The 20,134-nt window shown below is 32.7% G+C and overlaps 1 protein-coding gene across 3 annotated transcripts in view; it reads left to right on the top strand.

Moving 5' to 3' along the window:
• ASTN1 (astrotactin 1) overlaps positions 1-20,134 on the top strand; it is a 500,602-nt gene that overhangs the window by 193,117 nt on the left and 287,351 nt on the right. For all 3 annotated transcript variants that reach the window (XM_074308443.1, XM_074308444.1, XM_074308445.1), the window contains exon 2: positions 17,898-18,085. In XM_074308443.1, the coding sequence (XP_074164544.1) occupies positions 17,898-18,085 (188 nt within the window). The remainder of the gene's footprint in view (positions 1-17,897; positions 18,086-20,134) is intronic.

Genomic DNA, 20,134 nt, shown 5'->3' with positions numbered 1-20,134 from the left:
TATATTTTAACCATTTATCAATTAGAGAATGGCTGGTATTCTTATAAATTTCAGTCAGTTCTCTATATATTTTACAAATGAGGTCTTTATCAGAACCCTTGGATGTAAATTTTTTTCCCAATTTTCTGCTTCCCTTCTAATCTTGTCTGTATTAGCTTTGTATGTACAACACCTTTTTAACTTAATATGATCAAATGCATCTAATTTGCATTTCCTAATGTACTCCAGTTCTTCTTTGGCCACAAATTCCTTCCTTCACTCCAGATCTGAGAGATAGACTATCTTTGTTTTTTTGTTTTGTTTGTTTTGTTTTTTAATTTGTTTATAGTGTCATTCTGTCTAAATCATGAACACACTGTGACCTCATCTTGGAATAGGATATTATGTGTTGGTTGATACCTAGCTTCTACCATAGTATTTTTCTAATTTTCCCAGAAATTGTTGTCAAATAGTGAGTTCTTATCCCAGAGGCTGGAGTCTTTGGATTTATCAAACACTAGATTACTTTAACCATTGATTATTGTGTCTTGTGAACATAGTTTTAGACCTTGTATAACTAGACTACCTTCATTTGCATTTTCATTATAATATATTTTAATATAAATTGCTTTATGAATCATGTTGGGAGAGAAAAATCAGAGCAAAAGGGAAAAATCATGGGAGAGGTTAAAAAAAAAAAAAAACAGAAAAAAAGAAGTAAATATGTGTTGAGTTACATTTAATATTCTTAGGTATTTTTTCTGGCTGCAGATGACTTTTTCTGTCCAAATTCTTTTAGGATTGCTATGGATCACTGAACCACTGACAAGAACCAAATCTTTCATAATTAATTATCACACATTCTTGCTGTGATTGTGTTCCATGTATCACTGGTTTGACTTGTTTTGTTCAAGTAAATATTTCCAAGCCTTTCTATAATATGCTTGTTCATTTTTCATAGAACAATAATATCCCATTACCTTTGCATACCACAACTTGTTCAGTCATTCTGCAATTGATGGGCATCTACTCATTTTGTTTTATTATTGATATTGTTGATTATGGCAATAGTTTTTGTGATATTGTACCAGTCAGGCCTTCCTGGTATAAATCCCACTTGGTCATAGTATTTTATTCTGCTGAAAAGTTGCTTTACTCTCTTTGCTAAAATTTCATATCAATTTTTTGCATCAACATTCATTTGGAAGATTGGTCTGTAATTTCTGGTTTAGGTATCAGTACCCTATTTGTGTTATAGAAGGAATTTGGCAATATTCCTTCTTTACCTATTTTTCCAAAGAGCTTGTTTAGTATTGGAATTAACTACTTTTTTGGTAGAATCCATCTTGTGAAAATCAATCTGACCCTGAAGATTTTTTCTTAGTGAGTGAATTAATGACTTCTTCAATTTCTTTTTTTTGTTTTTAATGGTTCTATTTAAGTATTTTATTTTCTCTCCTGTTAACCTGGGTAATTTATATTTTTGTAAATATTCAAACATTTAGGTTGAGATTGTCAGATTTGTTGCCATAAAGTTGTGCAAAATAGTTCCTAACTATTGCTTTAATTTCTTTTTCATTGGTGGTAAATTTATCTCTTTCATTTTTGGTGCTGATGATTTTTTTTTCCTTTTTCTGATCAAATTAACCAAAAGTTTATCTATTTTGTTAATTTTTTCATAAAATCAACTCTTAGTTTTATTTATTTTTAATATAGTTCAATAGTTTTCTTCATTTCTATTAATTTCTCCTTTGATTTTCAAAAAAATTAATTTGGTATTTAATTGGGGGGTTAAATTGTTCTTTTATTTAGAGTTTTTATTTTCATACCTAATTCATTGATCTTTTTCTCTATTCTATTCATGTAGCTATTTAGAGATATAAAATTTCCCCTAAGAACTGCTTCGGCTACATCCTATAGGTTTTGGTATGTTGCCTCATTATTGTCATTTTCTTGGATGAAATTCTGCATTGTTTTTGTGATTTTTTTTTATGCACTAATTTTTACAATTATTTAATTTACAATAGCTTTTTATTCTATCCTTCCTTTGCCCTTTATAGAATATCATTTTTATTGCATTGTGATCTGAAAAGGAATCATTTACTATTTCTAACTTTTTGAATTTGATTGTGAAATGTTTGTGCCCTTATACATGGTCAGTTTTGTTTAGGTGCCATGCACTTCAGAGAAAAATGAGTATTTCATTCTGGGCTGAATCAGTTTTTTCCAGAGGTCTATCTCACATAGGTTTTCTAGGATTCTATTAAACTCTCTAATTTCTTTCTGGTTTATTTTGTTCCTAGATTTGTTTGATTTTGAAATGGGAAGGTTAAGGTCCTTTACTAATAAAGGACCTTATTTCTTCCTGTAACTGGCTTAAAATCTTTACAAATTTGCCTGCTCTACCACTTGATGCATACACATTTAGTATCATTACTACTTCATTATTTACAATACCTATTATCAAGATGTATCTCTTTTATAAGATCTATTTTTACTTTTGTTTTATTGAGAACAAAATTGCTACCCCTGCTTTTTTTTTACTCCAGCTGAAGCATAATAAATTCTGTTCCAGCTTTTTCTCTTTATTCTGTATGTGTCTCTCTGTATCAAATGTGTATTTTTGGTTTTGGGTTTTTTTTTTTTTTTTTGTAAATAATATATTGTAGAATTCTGTTTTTAATTCACTCTGCTATTTGCTTCTGTTTTGTGGGAGAATTCATCCATTCACACTTATAATTATGATTACCAGTTCCGCATTTTCCTCCATCCCATTTTCTCCCCTGTATATACTTGTGTTCTCTCTTTACACCCTGTCCTCAGTGGTGTGTTTATTTTTATCCATCCTGCTCACCCCCTCCCTCTTCTCTTAGTAATATTTTTTTAACCTACTCACCCACTACCTTATCTTCTATCAAACTTTCCTCCCTTCTTTTACCGTTTTCCTTAGTGTTTCTTCTGTCTTCTCTTCTATCCTGTCCCAGACTTTTCTTTTCCTCTGTCTTCTCCTTCTTCTTTATAGCATTGGATAAATTTCTATACCCAACTGAATGATTGTCATTCCCTCTTAAAGCCAAAACTTTTGAGATTGAACTTCAGCTAATGTTCATCCCTTTCCCTTCTTTCCCTTGATTGTAATGCCTTGTACTACTTCATGTGAACTAATTGTCCCATTATGCCTTCCCTTTCCTCTTTTTCCATTGTAGATCTTTTTCCAACCCTTAATGTCTTTTTTTTTTAATGTCATCACATCAGACTTCATTCAAAATCATACCCTTTGTCCATGTGATGTCCACCTCTGTCCTTGTAATAGTTACAGTCTTCAAGAGTTACAGATATCATTTTCCCATCTAAGGATGTAAACAGTTTAACCTTTAAATATATATATATATATATATATATATATATATGTATACATATATATATACATATATAAATATATAAATATATATATATATATATATATATATGTTTACTTTTCTGTGCTTCTCTTGCGTCCTGTGTCTATAGATTAAATTTACTGTTTAATTTTTGTTTTTTTCAATACAAATAATTGAAAGTCTCTTACTTCAAAGAAGCTCCATTTCCTTCCCTAAAAGATAATGATGAGTCTCAATGGATAGTTAATTCTTGGTTGTAACCCCAGATCCTTTGCCTTCTAGAATATTGTATTCCAGGACCTCCAATTCTTTTTTTTTCTAGAAGCTGCCAGATTCTGGGTAATCTTGACTATTGCTCCTTGATATTTAAATTGTTTTTGTGTGGCAGCTTACAGTAATTTTTCCTAGAGATTATAGTTTTGTAGTTTCTCCACAATGTTCCTTGGGGTTTTCCTTGTGGGATCTCTTCCCAGAGGTGATTGATGGATTCTTTCAATGAGTATTTTCCCCTCTCTTTCTAGAATATTGAGATCGTTTTCCTTAATCACCCCCTGTAGAATGCTATCCAGCTTCTTTTTGTAGTCATGGCATACAGGTAGGCCAATAATTTTTAAATTGTGCCTTCTGGATCTTTTTTCCAAGTTGGCTATTTTGCCAATGAGGTTTTTCACATTTTCTTCCAATTTTTCATTGTCCTTCAGACAATGCTTTTTCTTCTTTTTCCAAACTGTTGACCTCATGCATATTTCTCATTTTCTTTCTCATTTTTTCTTCTGTCACTCTTATTTGTCTTTTGAAGTCTTCTATGAGTATTTCCAATAAGCCTCTTCGGGCTTGAGATCAATTTATATCACTATTGGAGATTTCTTCTGTGGACATTCTATCGTCCTCTGAGTTTGTGTTTTGGTCTGCCCTATCACCATAGTAAATTTCCATGATTAGGGTTCTTTTCTATTTCTTGCTTATTTTCTTTCCTTTTATTTTTGTATTTCCTCTTTTTTATTATTATTATTTTTCAGATGGAGCTCTGCTCCTAGAGTAAAGAGGTGCTGTCCCAAACTTCCTGTGCAGCTCTGAGACTTGGCTTTGAGTACAAGGGCTCCTTGCATTTATAGGGGATAACTTTGCTTGCTCTGTTCAGGAAACAGCCTGGTTTCCCAGAGACTGCTTTTTGAAGTGTTCCTGCCCCACTGATTTGTTCCTCTACTGAGCCAGTACTGAAGGTCTTAGTTGCTGATGTGCTATGATTAAGATCCTCTCATTGTTTTTCCCAGAATCTATCTGATCTGGGGTGAAGACCCTTTTCACCCTGGTAAGACTGACCTTTCTTGAATTGTTTTCAGTCTGTCTTGAGCTGGAAAGTGGTTTCATTCCATAAGACTCTGTTAAATGGATTGGTTTCAGGTGGTTTTTCAAGGGAAACTGGGAGAGTTTGAGCAGTTTCCTGAGTTTACTCTACCATCTCCAGTTGTGAAAAAACATTTCCAATTTTTTTACATTAATTCTCTTGACCTTCTTGACCTTTTTTCAAACAAACTTCATTATTTTATTTTATAAACTCTGTAAAATAATCTACTTTATCGGTTGGCAGTTTGAGAGGTAAGGCACTGAATTGAGTAGATTAAATTAATTTTGGTAGAATTGTCATTTTTTATTCTATTAGCTCAGCCTATCCATGATCACTTGATATTCTTCCATTTGTTTAGATTTGACTTTATTTGTGTGAAAAGTGTTTTGTAATTGTGTTTATATAGTTACTAACTTTGTCTTGGCAGATGGATTCTGAAATATTTTTATATTATCTACAATTATTTTAAATGAAATTTATTTATCTCTTGTTGCTGGACTTTGTATAGAAATGCTGACGACATATGCATTTATTTTGTATTGTGCAACTCTGTTAAAGTTGTTAATTGTTTCTAGTAGCTTTTTAGTTGATTCATCAGGATTCTTTAAGTTTGCCATCACATCATCTGCAAAAAGTGATAATTTTGTTCCATTATTACCTATTCTAATTCCTTTAATTTCTTTTTCTTCTCTTATAGTTAAATCTAACATTTTTAATACAATGTGGAATAGTAATGGTGATAGTGTGCAAGCTTGTTTCACCCCTATTCTTCCTGGGAATGCTTCTCATTTATCCCCATTACATATGATGCTTGCTGATGGTTTTAAATAGATGCAACTGATCATTTTAAGGAAAACTCCATTTATTACTATGCTCTCTAGTGTTTTTTAATAGGAATGGGTGTGGCATTCTTGGTATAAATCCTACTTGGTCATGGCATATTATCCTGGAAATAACTTCCTATAATCTCTTTACTAATATTTTATTTAAGATTTTTGTGTCAGTATTCATTAGAGAAATGGGTCTATAATTTCTTTCTCTATTTTGACCCTACTTATTTAAGTGTCAGCATTATATTTGTGTCATAAAAGAAACATGGTAAGAATCCTTCTTTCCCTGTTTTTCCAAATAATTTGCATAGTATTGGGATTAATTGTTCTTTAAATGTTTGGTAGAATTCACTTATGAATCCATCTGGCCCTGGGGGTTTTTTCTTAGGGAGTTGATTAATAACTTGTTTAATTTATTTTTCAAATGGAATTATATAAATAATTTAATTTTTCCCTGTTAATCTGGGTAATATATATTTTTGTTAGTATTCATCCATCTCACTTAGATTATAAGAATTATTGTCATATATTTGAGCAAAACAACTCCTAATTAATATTCTAATTTCCTCTTCATCAGTAGAAAGTTCATCCTTTTCATTTTTGATAATAGCAATTTGATTTTCTTCTTTTGTTTTTCTAGTCAAATTAGTTAAAGGTTGGCGTTTTTGTAAAACCAACTCTCAGTTTTGTTTATTAGTTTAATAGTTTTCTTACTTTCAATTTTATTAAGCTACACACTTGTTTTCAGAATTTCAAATTTAGTATTTAATTGGGGGGTTAATTTGTTCTTTTTCTAACTTTTTTAGTGACATATCCAATTTTTTAATATTCTCTTTCTTTATTTTATTCAAGAAAGCATTGAGAGATATGAAATTTCCCTTAAGAACTGCTTTGGCTGAATACCATAAAATTTGGAATGTTGTCTCATTATTGTCAGTCTCAGATAAAATAATTGTGTCTATGATCTTGTGTTTCACCCACTGTTAGATTAAATAGTTTACAATCAATTTTTGGTCTAGTTTTTCCTGGCCCTGTATTACATGTAATTTTTATTTGATCATGATCTGAAAAAAGATGCATTTACTAGTTCTGCCTTTCTACATTTGATTTTGAGTGTTTTATGCCCTAATAAATGGTTGGTTTTTGTATAGGTTCCATGTACTGCCAAGAAAAAAGTATATTATTTTATGTTCCCATTCAATTTTTTTCCAAATTACTATCTTGACTAACTTTTCTAAAATTATATTTATCTCCTTATTTTGTGGTTTAATTTATCTAGTTCTGATAGAACAAAGTTGAGATCCTCTACTAGTATAATTTTTCTTTCTATTTCTGTTCAGAGTTCTTTTAACTTCTTACCTAGGAATTTGAATGCTATACCATTTGGTGCATTTATGTTTAGTATTGATTGATATTACTTCATTATCTATGGTACCCTTTAGCAAAAAACAGTTTTCTTCCTTATTTCTCTTAATGAAATCTATTTTTGCTTTTGCTTGATATGAGATCAAGACTGCTGCCCTTGCTTTTTTCCCCTTCAGCTGAAGCATAATAGATTCTGCTTCAGCCTTTCACTGTTACTCTGTATATATCTCTCTGCTTTAAATGCTTTTCTTGTAAATTGTAGGATTTTTTTATTTATACATGCAGTTAAAATTACTAACTCTGTAATGGGGAAGTTACTTTCCCCCTTTCCCTCCTCCTTAGGAGGAGGTACTTCAATCCTTTAAAGTGGATGCTTCAAGATCCTCAGTAATCCCAATTGTAACCTTGATATTTTAATTGTTTATTTCTGATTGCTTGCAGTATTTTCTTCTTGATCTGATAATTCTGAAATTTAGCTTCAATATCCCTTGGAGTTTTCATTTTGGAGTCTCTTTCAGGAGGTGATGGATGGATTATTTCAATGGCTATTTTATCTTCTGATTCTAGCATATCAGGACAGTTTTCCTTGATGATTTCTTGAAAGATGTTGTATAGGATCTGTTTTTCATTGTGGTTTTTACATAGTCCAATAATTCTTAGATTGTCTCTCCTGTATCTATTTTCCAAGTCAGTTGTTTGCTGATGAGATATTTTACATTTTCTTCTATTTTTTTAGGGTTAGGGTTAGGTTAGGGTTTTTGATTTTGTTAGACCAATTCTTGATGTCTTATTGAATCATTCACTTCCATCTGTTCAATTCTAATTTCTAATGAATTATTTTATTCTGTTAGCTTTTTAAAATTTCCTTTTGCATTTAATCAATTGAATTTTTAAATATTGTTCATTGTATTTTTTTTTCCATTTCACAAATTCTATTTTTTTCAAAAAGTTGTTTTCTTTTTCCATTTTGTCAAATCTACTTTAAGGAGTTATATATTCTTTTTCCATTTTGCTAAATCTATTTTTATGGAGTTTTCTTTGGATCATTTCTCTGTTTTCTTTTCCAAAGCTCTCATTTCCTTTGTCCATTTTTTTCTTCTAACTCTCTTTTAAGATATTTTTAAAAATTATTCCAAGAGATCCTTTTGAGTTGGAGAGCAACTCATATTAGCCTTTGAGGCTTCATCTGGAAACATTTTGTTTTGTTTTTAGTGTCCTCAGGGTTTGAGGTCTGTATTTCCCTGTCTCCATAAGAGCTATCTAAGGTCAGAGCTCTATTTGCTTTTTTGGTTAATGTTTAAAGATTGAGGTCTTAGGGAAGAGGAGAGGGTGTCCCAAGCTTCCTCTAAAGGCAACAGCAGTTTCACATTGTCCCAGGGTGGGTGCTGCAGGCTTCCTTCCCATGGTGGGTGGGGGTGGCCAAGTCCCACTTGTTATGTTGCAGTTCACTGCCTCACTGTTTGCCTTTTGTAGTTGTGTTGGAGATATCACAGTTAGCCTGCTGATCCACTGACTTCTGAAACAGGAGAGAGTAGCCATTGTTGTTGTATTTTGGCTAAGAGCCTCAGATTCCCCCAGTATTCAGATGTCTCTCCATTTGCCTGCTCTGTGCTTTCTGTGCTGCACCTATGCTGGGGTGCCTTTCCCCATGCCCAATGAGATAGATTTTTCCTGAAGTTCTTCCAAAATATATTTCACTGGAAATGTGTTACACTCCAAATGTTTGTGGGTTTTGTCTCTCCAAAATCCATTAAGAGACTTGATCTGGTTTTGATTCTGAGGGAAGCCAGGAAGAGCTCAGACAAAGACTTGTCTGTTCCCTTCCATCTTAACTCTGCTCTTGTGGATGACATTTTCCATCCTAAGTCTATTAGAATTGCCAGGACATATTAGGAAGTATCTTGATTCCCCCATACTGATGCACTACTCATAATATCATAATATCATTTTATAGAAAGAGATTCAGAAAATAATTCTCTATATTCCTGGATTAATACCAAATATGTAACAACAGTAAGCAAGCAATGATCATAATTAATCAAATAAATAGCAATAACAAAATGTCGTAATTACTTCAATAGCTTTAGAAAAAAGTCCTTTGGGGAAATACATGTCATTTATGTTAAAACACCTAAAAATCATAGCCAAGAAAATACTTTTATAACATGATCACAAGTATATGATTAAAACCAAGAGCTAGCATTGTTCGTAATAGAAAAATGACAGAAGCTTTTCCAGTACTATTTTCAGTAAAGGAAGGATAATTCTATATTTTCTAAAATTCTAAAGTTCTAAAAATTCTTGCTAGCTAGCTCAATAAAATAAGAGAAGAAAACCAAAGCTATGCATGTGAGCAAAAAAGAGGCTAGACTATCTTTAAAGGCATGTGACATGAATGAGTACTTTGAGTACTTCAGAGAACCAATGATGAAACTAATTGAGTTGATTAATAGCTAAAGCAAGGTTTCAGTTTTTAAAATAAATCCATACAATCAGTAGCATTTCTATACTGTATTTCCACAAAATAGGATTGCTGATAATATGAGAACTTCTGTTTGAAATAACTAAAAAATATATAAAATATCTGGGACTTATTAATTCAGTTACAGAATCTTCCAGAGGAAAGTAATGGAAAAATATAATAGGAGAGCTAGTCACTCTTCCTCTTTGGGCCATGTTAATATAGTTAAAATGACTGTTACCTAAAAAAAAGTTAAAATGTAATGTTGTAATGATAAAATTGCTATGAGTGACTAAACTATACAAGATAATAAAATTAATTAAAAAAAATTTATAAGTTTGAAGAAAATAGTGAGAATACATACAAATGAATTATCCTTTACTGCAATGGTTTATAAACCTAAAAAACATAAATTATCACTTTTCTGGAAAGAAGAATAAACTGGAAAAACTTCTGGAAGAAATTAAGCTTGTACTAGCAGTTTATACTACATACCACAATAAGCTCCAATTGGATAATCACTTCATTTTACAAGTCCAAATTAAAATAAAGTAAATAAAAGGAGTAGGCCATCAGAAACTGGTTGTTATGAATACATAAAAAATTCTTACTGAAATAAGAAATAGATATCATAAAAGTTAAAATAAATCATTTTGACTACATAAGATAATTTTTACATGAATAAATAACTGAAGGTAGGATGAGAAGAGAAATAGGAAAGTGGGCTAATATTCACATCATATATCACTAAACTGTAATAACTAAAATATCCAGTGAATTAACATAATGCCAAAAGCCATTTCTCAAAGGATAAATAGTTAAAGAATTAGAACAATTTTCAAAAGATAATTAGGAAAATATAGACAATAAAAACAAGTTTCAAATTAAAAATACTAAGTGAAAAGTAAATTAAAATTGAGATTTCATCTTTATTTCATCTTCATTCATCTTTATTTTTATATTATTATTCATTTTTAATCTTCATTTCATCTTTATTCAAATGTACAATGATGATAAAAGATAAGAGCAGTATGCCTTGGAAGAATTGTAGGACGAATGGTAGTCTGATGCCTTGCTTATGGAACTGTGAAGTGGCTTTCACTTTGAAATAATATAAGAAAGGTAACTAATTCAACTGTCCATGCCATTTGTGCTTGAAATCCCAGTATTGATTTAGTATCCAAAGGAGATTTAAGGCCGAAGCAAAAGTCAATTATATACCAAAATATCCATGACAGTACTTTTTTTGTTTTGTTTTGTTTTTGTTTTTGTAGTTATTGTTTCACAGAAAGATCTGGAATCAAAGTAGGGAATCTCCAAGGAATACCTGAAAAAAAAGAACAAAATTCTAGAATGTAATGGTAATGGAATATTGTTCAGTAAAGAGCGAAAAAGTTTTGGACTTCAGAGAAATTTGGGAAAATTTTTATAAACTGATTTGGAGTAAAATAAGTAGCATAAGAGAAGGATATACAAAACCCAAAAAGTTAATTAGTAATGTGGAAAAAACAATATTGAAGATCCTATAGATTATATAATCCAGCAGACATCTCTTCTCACTGTGGAAAAGTAGGAGGGAGAACTTTTAGACATAGTACATATTTTCAATTTTTATGTCTGAATTGGGTGTTTTTGATTGATGGTTTTGCTTTGTCATGAAGAAAGGTACAATGGAACGTGGGAGGAATAAAGACAAACATTATCTTGAAAATGTATTTTTAAAAATGGATTATAACACACACAAAAGTTGTTTGAGTACTTTCTATCTTTCTGTATGAAACTGGAATAATGACCTAGAGGTTATATGAGAAGGAAGGAAGGGAACAGAACTGAAAGAAATCCATTTCTCCTAGTTCTACCATCGATATTCTGGCTTTCTGTGTCTTTTTTCTGGCTATTTACTTTTGTTTACTTACAGTGTTAAAATAGGGGGTAATAATCCTGCCCTACTTAAAAAAGATCTCTCGGGAAATTACACACACACACACACACACACACACACACAGTATTAACTAAACACAGTTCTGAATAATTATGGAAAGGACTGAGGTGGCATCCATCAGATGTCAAATAAATCTGGCCTGAGCTTGGTCATGTGCTTGTCTGTATCATTTAAATAGTACATTACATGCTCCACTTGGGGCCATGGGTTTCTTTGTTCTTCAGTTAGTAGGAAGGAGGTAATCTATGGTTTCCAATGTGGAACAGGAAGGGGATTTGAAGATGAGCGCATGTGCTTCCTGAGAAGAATTTCAAATACTTTGATGTATTAGGAAATATCTACAGTTGGTAAGGAAAAGCAAAGATAATTATGGAATAGCATTAGAATGAGGGGGAAAGGTTCCAAAGGTTCTGGCCTTAAATGGGAGAATATGCATTCACCTGTCTTACTTAGATTCTTCTTGAAGAGCAGTGGGTGTAGGTTGAACCACTAGGTTGAAGGGAAATATTTAGCTGATATAAATCTAGGTTCTAAATGTATTACACTGCTTGTATCCTCAGCATTAGGCACCTCAAAGCATGATATGGAACCCAGTGCTGGATAGTTCCACTAAGGACAAGAAGGAAGAAGCTTAGGTCACCAGAGCTGCTTGGGTTCTGGGTCTAGTACAGATTACTTGGGTCCCATCTAGCCTTATCTCTTACTGTGGCTTGGGCACAGATATGGCTGCTAATTGGCCTATACCTTTCTCATCCTGTGACTCAAGCATACACTGCATGGGAGTTGTCTTGGCTACTGTTTGAGCAATATTATCACCTATGATTTAGTCTGGGATGCTTTCTTGCTGAATTGTCCAAAAGCCAATATGCTCTGGGCTCAAGGATGTTTGCACACTTTGTCTTTAACCTCGCCTGGTTAGTTTCTACTTAGGAGAATCTGTAGGATCTTGACAAGTCTTTTTGAAGGGTCTTGGATCCAATGAAGGAGCATTTACACTGTTTTCCTTCAGTGTTCTTTATTATTGTTCCTAATGGTGTATTTTTAGAGCTTTATTAGGGTCTTTGTGGGTGTTCTGGGCATCTCTAAAACTTAACATACCATCAATTCCAAAAGTTTGGTTATTTATTTCTATAATGGGATTTAAATGATGTACCCAAGATACACCCATATTCACTTAAGCCCTGCCTTCCTCCTATCTTTTATCTTACTGCATTTTTACTCCCTCCTCCCTATGATTGTATTGCAGTATAATGCAATTAGGAGTTTGCCATTGGCCTGTAGGCTAAAATGCACTTTTATGGATGGACAGAAAGGAATAAGAGTTGTAGGTTATACAAATTCAGTGAATTATACTGTGGAATTTTTTTTTATTTCCTCTATGAAAAATGTCTGAGTTTCTCCTTCTAATTCGTACTCATTTTCAGGATATTATATGATATAGTAGATAAGGAACTGAATTTGAATTTAGGAATAGCTGCATTCAAATCTTGTTTCATCTATTTACTATCACTGTAATTCTTATACTTGACTTAGCCTTTCTATGCCTTATTCTCTTCTATAAAGTCATTAGTTGGAATTAGGTGATCTCTAAACTTTATTTCCATTGAAAATGTATAATCTTATCTTTCTGGTAAACCAGGTGGTTCAGTGGAAAGAGAATAAGTTCTGCCATTAATTAGCTTCATGTCACTGGATAAGTTCTTTATCTTTTGGTCCTCAATTTGCTCATATAAAAAATGAGAGTTGAATTGGTTGATTTCTATGTTTATTTCAGTTCAAAGTCAATAAGAATAAAAGGTCCCCACTATTTCCAGTGAAAATTTTGTTTAAACTCATATGTAAGGTTTTTTATATTAATAATAGCTGACATTCTTATAATTTCTTGAAGTCTAAAAATCCTTTATTTTTTATGTAAGCATTTCAGGAACTCTATTAGTCAATATTGGTAGTATAGTTTCTACTTAAAGGATGAGGAAAATAAGGCTGAGAGGAGGTTAAAAATGGGAGAAGATTCACAACAATTTCTGATTTAAATTATACCATTCCATCTACTACATAACTTTTCCTCGGGTTAAAAATTATAGATTATTAAAAAAAAAATCTCTCCTTTACCTACATGTGCAAAAATGTTTGTAGCAGTTCTTTTTGCGATAGCAAAGAACTGGAAAATGAGTAGGTACCGATCAATTGGGGAATGGCTGAACAAGTTGAGGTAAATGAAGGTAGAATATAATGGAATATTATTGTTCTATAAAAAAATGATGAACAAGCTGATTTTAGAAAGACCTGGAGAGATTTACATGAACTGATGCTGAGCTAAACAAGCAGAACCAGGAATACATTGTACACAATAACAGCAGAATGTGTAAAAATCAACTATGAAAGACTTGATTCTGCTCAGTAGCTCAGCGATTCAAAGCAATCCCCATAGATTTTAGACAAAAAAATGCCATCTGTATCTAGATAAAAAACTAAGGAGATTGAATGTAAATCACCACATGCTATGTTTACTTCTTTTTTTCCTCGTGTCTTTATCTCTCCTATAGTTTTTCTCTTTTGCTCTGATTTTTCTCTCCCAGCATGATTCATAAAGCAATGTCTATTAAAATAAGCAAATTAAAAAAAAAAATTATCTCCTTTGTTAAGTCTAAAGTCAATGTATTCAAGGCAATAATGGGAAAAGCACTATTCTATGAGCCAAGACTTCCAAGTTCTGCAAATCTTTTCATCTCCTCAGGCTTATTTCCTCATTTAAATTTTGGGGAAAAAAAAAACAAAACTATCACTAATATCCTTTATAATGCTTGAATTTTTTGGCCAGTGACATCAAAAGTATCTTTGTGGATTCTAGGACCAATCCTAAACAAAAACTTAATACTTAGGGTTTGGGGGCTTAAGAGATTTTTTTAAAGCTTTTATTTCAATATAATACTTTTTTGATAATCCTTCGTTATTTTATTTTATGCATTTAAAAACATTTATTCTGAAGAGGCTATAGACTTTACTAGATTATTAAAGAGGTCTGTGACATAAAAATGATTAAGATCCCCTTTCACAACATAAAGTCTGGTATAATAAAATGTTTACTCTGGAATCAGAAATTATATCATTTATTTTCAGCATTTGAGATTTTATTGACAAAGATACTGGAATGCTTTGCCATTTCCTTCCCTGGTTCATTTTACAGATGAGGTAACTGAGGCAGAGTTAAATGACTTGCCCAGGGTCACAAAACAAGTGTTTGAAACCGGAAGTGAATATAGGAAGATGTCTTTCTGACTCTAGGCCCATTGCTCTCTCCTTTATACCACTTAACTGCCTCTTGGAGCCTGAGGATCTGGGTTCAAATTATACTTCTGATCTTTCCTATCTATGTGATCAAAGGCAAATCACTTAGCCTCCTTGATAAAATGTGGATAAAATGAGGAGCTAAAAGGGCAGTGAATTGAATATCTGTCCTGAGGTCAGGAGGACCTGAATTCAAATCCAACCTCAACAATAATTCTTAGGTATGTGATGCTGATCAAGTCACTTAAACCCAATTGCCTCAGCAAAAATAAATAAATAAAGGCATTAGACCAGATAGCTTCTGAGGTCTCTTTTAACTCCATTTCTTTGATATAACTCCAACATTGTCTTACATTCACATGGCATGGATAAGACCCTTTGCTCTCATAGACTAAGTCAAGAAGTACCAGCTATGTCAAGCCCTACCAAGATGCAAAGGCTCTGAGTGGATAGGAAGTGATGAATACAAAGCCCACTGCCATATGGCAATCTCCCTAAGGTCAGTGGCTCAACACCAAAAGGACCACAAGGCTATGCCTTTTTCAGTCAAAACAATTCATCAACACTAGACATCAACTCCGAGAGGATTATTTACTTATTTGAGACTTATGTATCCCCATCTTACCTGTGTTGAAATCACAGTTGCTCTGCATTGGCCCGTTGGCATTGCGGCTTGGCCCAGAAGCTTTAACCTGTTCTATTTCTGACATGAGCTGGTTCCCTTTTCCTTTGACAGTCCAATGGTTCTTCATGCCCAGAAGGTTACCCTTCTTGGTGCTACACTTAGTATGATCATCCAATCAGCTTCAATCCTACTGTAATTTAGAACTCCTAAATTCGAGCAATTGACTAACAACCTCAGCCTTTCTAGTAGCAGATCATGTCTGGCTCATTGATGGATTATATTCTTTATTGTTGGAGATAACATTAACTCTGACAAGATAGTCTGACCTTGAAGTGTGAAAACAGGAATGTTCTGGAAATTCTTTGAGCTTGTCCTACTGCCAGTGGATTGTCAGGAAAGTTTCAGAGCTATTATTGATAATTGTGATGATGACTAACGATGATCCGATGCCTTGATAGAAGTCATGAAGAATGATGTAGCAGTTCTACTTATGTGCCTGTCTGATTCTGATGACTTCTCTCAAATTCCTCACTATCCTGCTTCTTGCACATTATTATCTGCATGGCTAAAGAGGAGGAAAATTAAGTGGAATTAAAAGAAAAAAAGAAAAAAAGCAAAACATAATTTTCTTTCTGTCACAAGAAGGTATCAAACTTTTCTGGTGGACTATGTGGCAATTGCTTACAGAGCAGAAATAACCTGTCAGACTCCATTCCTCATTCAGTAATCTCCCAGGCAGTGGTCCTTAAATGCCAGTTCTCTGCAACAGTAATTACCTACACTCTTCCTGGTAGTTTCACTTGGTATGTCCAAGTGTAATTGCTGTATAAAGTCTCACTCCCAAGTTTACAAGGGGGAAAACCATGTATTTGCCACCAGGGATCATCTAGCATTCAGAACTCACTCTAGAAAGGACAGGACTGATCATGGGAAAAGGGTAAGAACTGGAGCTGTGATTACCTAGCTTTTTTGTCCACAATAGGCAAGAATTGACTGGATTTTATATGGGGTAGAGAAGAGAAAAAAACTTCTGCGGATGTCTTCTATATTAGTGGCAGAGATTTACTCACAAGTATACCCTCAACCATAATCGTTACACAATAATATGACTAATGCAGCTTTAGCATCATCAGTCATCATCATAGTTGACAAAGTATTTTTCAAATGTCATCTTTTTTGAATTTTTATTTTTATAATAATAGCTTTTTTATTTTTCAAAATACATTCAAAAATAATTTTCAAAATTCACTCTTGCAAAACCTTGTGTTCCAAATTTTCTCTTACTCTGTCCTCCACCCTTCCCTAGACAGTAAGTAATCCAATATAGGTTAAACATATGCAGTTCTTCTAAACCTATTTCCACATTTATCATGCTGCACAAGGAAAAAAGAAACAGATCAAAAGGAGAAAATTGAGAAATAAAAAAAGCAAGCAAATAATAACCACCACAAAAGAATAAAAATACTATGTTGTGGACCACACTGAGTCCCCATAGGCAGTGCTCTCTCTGGAGGCAGATGCCTCTCTATCACAAGTCTATTGGAATTGGTCTGAATCACTTCATTATTGAAAAGAGCTAAGTCCATCACAGTTGATCATCACATAAATCTTGTTGTTGCTGTGTACAATGTTTTCTTGGTTCTATTCCCAGAAGCATTATCTCATCTGATACTCACAACTACCTTGGAAGATAGATGTGATTAATGTACCCATTTTGCAGATGTGGAACATTTGATCTCAGGTCTAACTGGATGTAAGTTTAGCATTATGCCCACTGTACCAGGTATAACAAAATCTAGTTACAACACAGTAAATTCCTGTTGCATGTTTAGGCATAAGATTACCTAAGATGTAAATCAAATGTTTAGAAACAACATGAACTAATCCTTCAGGTCAAGGATTGTTAACTCTCCCATTCATTATTTGCTTACTTATAATATATTCAGAATAACAGAACCTTAGAGTTTGAAAAAGAATTTGGAAGCCACCTAGCCTAGCACATACCTGACCCAAATTTCTTCCATAATATCCCTACCAAGTGACTATAACCATCAAAACTTACTTGAAGTACAACAGTGAGGTTTTTATTCACCACCTCTCAAGGGAGCCCCTTGTGCTTTGGAATAGCTCCAAACATTGGGAAGTTTTGTCTTACAATGTGCCTAAATTTGTCTTTTTTTTTTTTTTTTTGCAAGTTCTACCCAATTATTTCTAGTTTTACACTCCAAGGTCAATAAATTTATTAGACAAGGATAATACTTATGATATTGAATAAATTCCTAGAATCATTATATATTTTAAATCTAATATTTATTTAGCTGCTTATGTTTAATATTGGTTATAATTATCTAGATTATGTGTGATGCCTCTGAAAGATCTATTTTATCCTCTTATAACTGAAAGCTATGCTATCTGGGAGCTTATTTTTTACTTGTGATATTTTTGTTGAACAATTGATGTCTTGTATTGTTTCATCTAAAATCAGTACTTATATTAACTATTTTAGGCATGGTGGGACCTTGGTCCTGTTCTATGATTTAGAGTTCCATTTAGTTTGATGTACATACAATTAGTCCTTAACCAGAACTAATCTCTTTGCTAAATATTGATTCCCAAAAGAAGATAGCAAGATCTGTTCTTTAATCTTTCTTGTTCTTTATCATGGTCTTTGTTCTTCAGAAATCTCAGGGAACACAGAAGACATCCCTTTAGTGCGCTGGAGGCAGCAGTGGCTGGAGAATGGCACTCTACTCTTCCATATCCATCACCAGGATGGTGCTCCAAGCCTTCCAGGCCTTGAGCCAACAGAAGAGCCCCAGAGTGAATCAGCTGAAGAGGAGCTAAGGATTCTCCACATCTCTGTCATGGTAAGAAAATACTGGCTAAGTGTCTAAAGCACAAGTGGAAGTTTTTTTTCTGATCTGTCTTTTTTATATTTTGGATTCCAGGGAGTACTAGTTTGAAATGGTTTGACTCTAGGGTTTATAGGTATGAAGACATTATAATTAAGGTGTATAATTATAAAGAGCTAATGGACATGTTTGGTTCAATGTGTGTGAATACATGTGGTCTATATTCTATGAATGCTTATGACAAGATATATTATTAACTCCTTGTAACCAATAGTATTCTTCAAACAGCCAGATTATATGGTATGATCTCTAAATAATTTTTTTGATTCAATAGCAGACTTCATCTGGTTGAGAACTGGTTAAAGTTATTACTATAATAAAATCAGGCAGATCAGCTATTCTGTGCAGGAAAGGATAGCCCTTTTGTATACACCTGGTTTAACTTTTGAACACCATAGACTTTTTTAGGTAAAAACACCAGGGTTACTTTAGAACAATGGTTCCTGATTGGTATGGAGGAATCAAGAAACAGATCTCCTAACTTTTCTAAGTAAATCATGAAGTATGCCACCGTTGATGTCTTCACCACTATTCCATAATTATAGCTAACATTTATATAGTGCTTTTAGGTTAACAGATACTTTTCAAAGTGTAAAGATCACTTGATCTTTGCAACAGTATTGGGAGGTAGATATTGCTCCCATTTTATAGATAAGAAAACTGAGGTTGGTTAAGTAAATTATCCAGGGTCACACCTATATTTATTAAATAGTTGAAGCAGAATTCAAACTCTTCCAGACCCCAGCATTATATTGACTATAGCATCTTGTTAAATCAAGAACCTTATTGTATCCTTTACTGAAACACTCCTTGGAGAGGAATTTATAGTAAATAGTGGGGCTTACTCTCTATTTCTGATAAAAGGCTTGTCTTTTAGCCTCTCCTCTTCCCTCAGTTCAGATTCTTCAAATCAGTATTTTCACCTCTGACCTTATTTCCACATTTAAGTCTTTTGGGAAACAACAAATATCTTTTTCATTAAGAAAGTCATGCTTAGAAAATAAGCTCTTTTATATCTAATAGCATGATAACTTTCAAATATCATTATAAACATCCATGAAAAGTACATTTAGAGAGACATTTTGATATTTTAGTATCATAAACTCCTCAGTTTTGATGTTTCTCTCATAGGTAGAAGTAGCTTTTATTGGTTACCATCATCAATACTGTTCATCTTGTTTATAAAAACTGAGTACCATTTGCATTTATAAAATATCTCATTGATTGAGTGTGGAAAGATTATATTTAAAAGGATTTCTAGTTGTGTAATCTATCTCATGTATATAGTCTCAATGGCTGTCCCCAACTCCTTTGAAAGGTGTCATGTATTAAGCTATTAAAAGATGGACTTGAAAATATTTTAGCAGTCCAAATGGTCAGAGAATCATAGAATTAAAATTTTTAATCATCATTTAGTATAAAGCATTTTCACTTTATGACTAATCAAACAAAGTTCTCAGTGAGATGACTTGATTTATCAAGATCATGGGGATAAGTGGCAGATTTGGGAATTCAACTCTGATCCTTTGTTTCTAAAATGATTTAGCTTTCCATTGTATCACAGGGCCTCCCAAACTGCAAGATTCATATGAAGGATTTGTTTTCTTTTATATTATATATATATACATACATACATATATATATATATATATATATATATATATATGTATATATAGGAATATGTTTTACATGACTACAAAGTATGGCTTATCAAATTGCCTTCTCATTGAGGGGGTAAAGAAGGAGGGAGATAATTTGAAACTCAATTTTACAAATGAATATTAAAAATTGTTTTAACATATAATTGGGAAAATAGAATCCTAAATAAAAAGATATATACAAAATAAAATTGAGAATATGGAAAAATAAAGATTCACATGAGGCATAAATGTAAGTGAATGTCTATGTTTGTTGTGTTTCATAACCATATATCATGGTTGATGAGATAAGACAGTGGTGGAATCCTTAAGATTCCTACTCCTACCAACTCATAAAAGAACAGCA

Source organism: Sminthopsis crassicaudata, chromosome 4 (assembly GCF_048593235.1).
Source record: "Sminthopsis crassicaudata isolate SCR6 chromosome 4, ASM4859323v1, whole genome shotgun sequence".
In the NCBI taxonomy this organism is placed as follows: Eukaryota; Metazoa; Chordata; class Mammalia; order Dasyuromorphia; family Dasyuridae; genus Sminthopsis; species Sminthopsis crassicaudata.
Note: the sequence above shows the minus strand (reverse complement) of the source record. Positions and strands in the feature narration are given on the sequence as shown.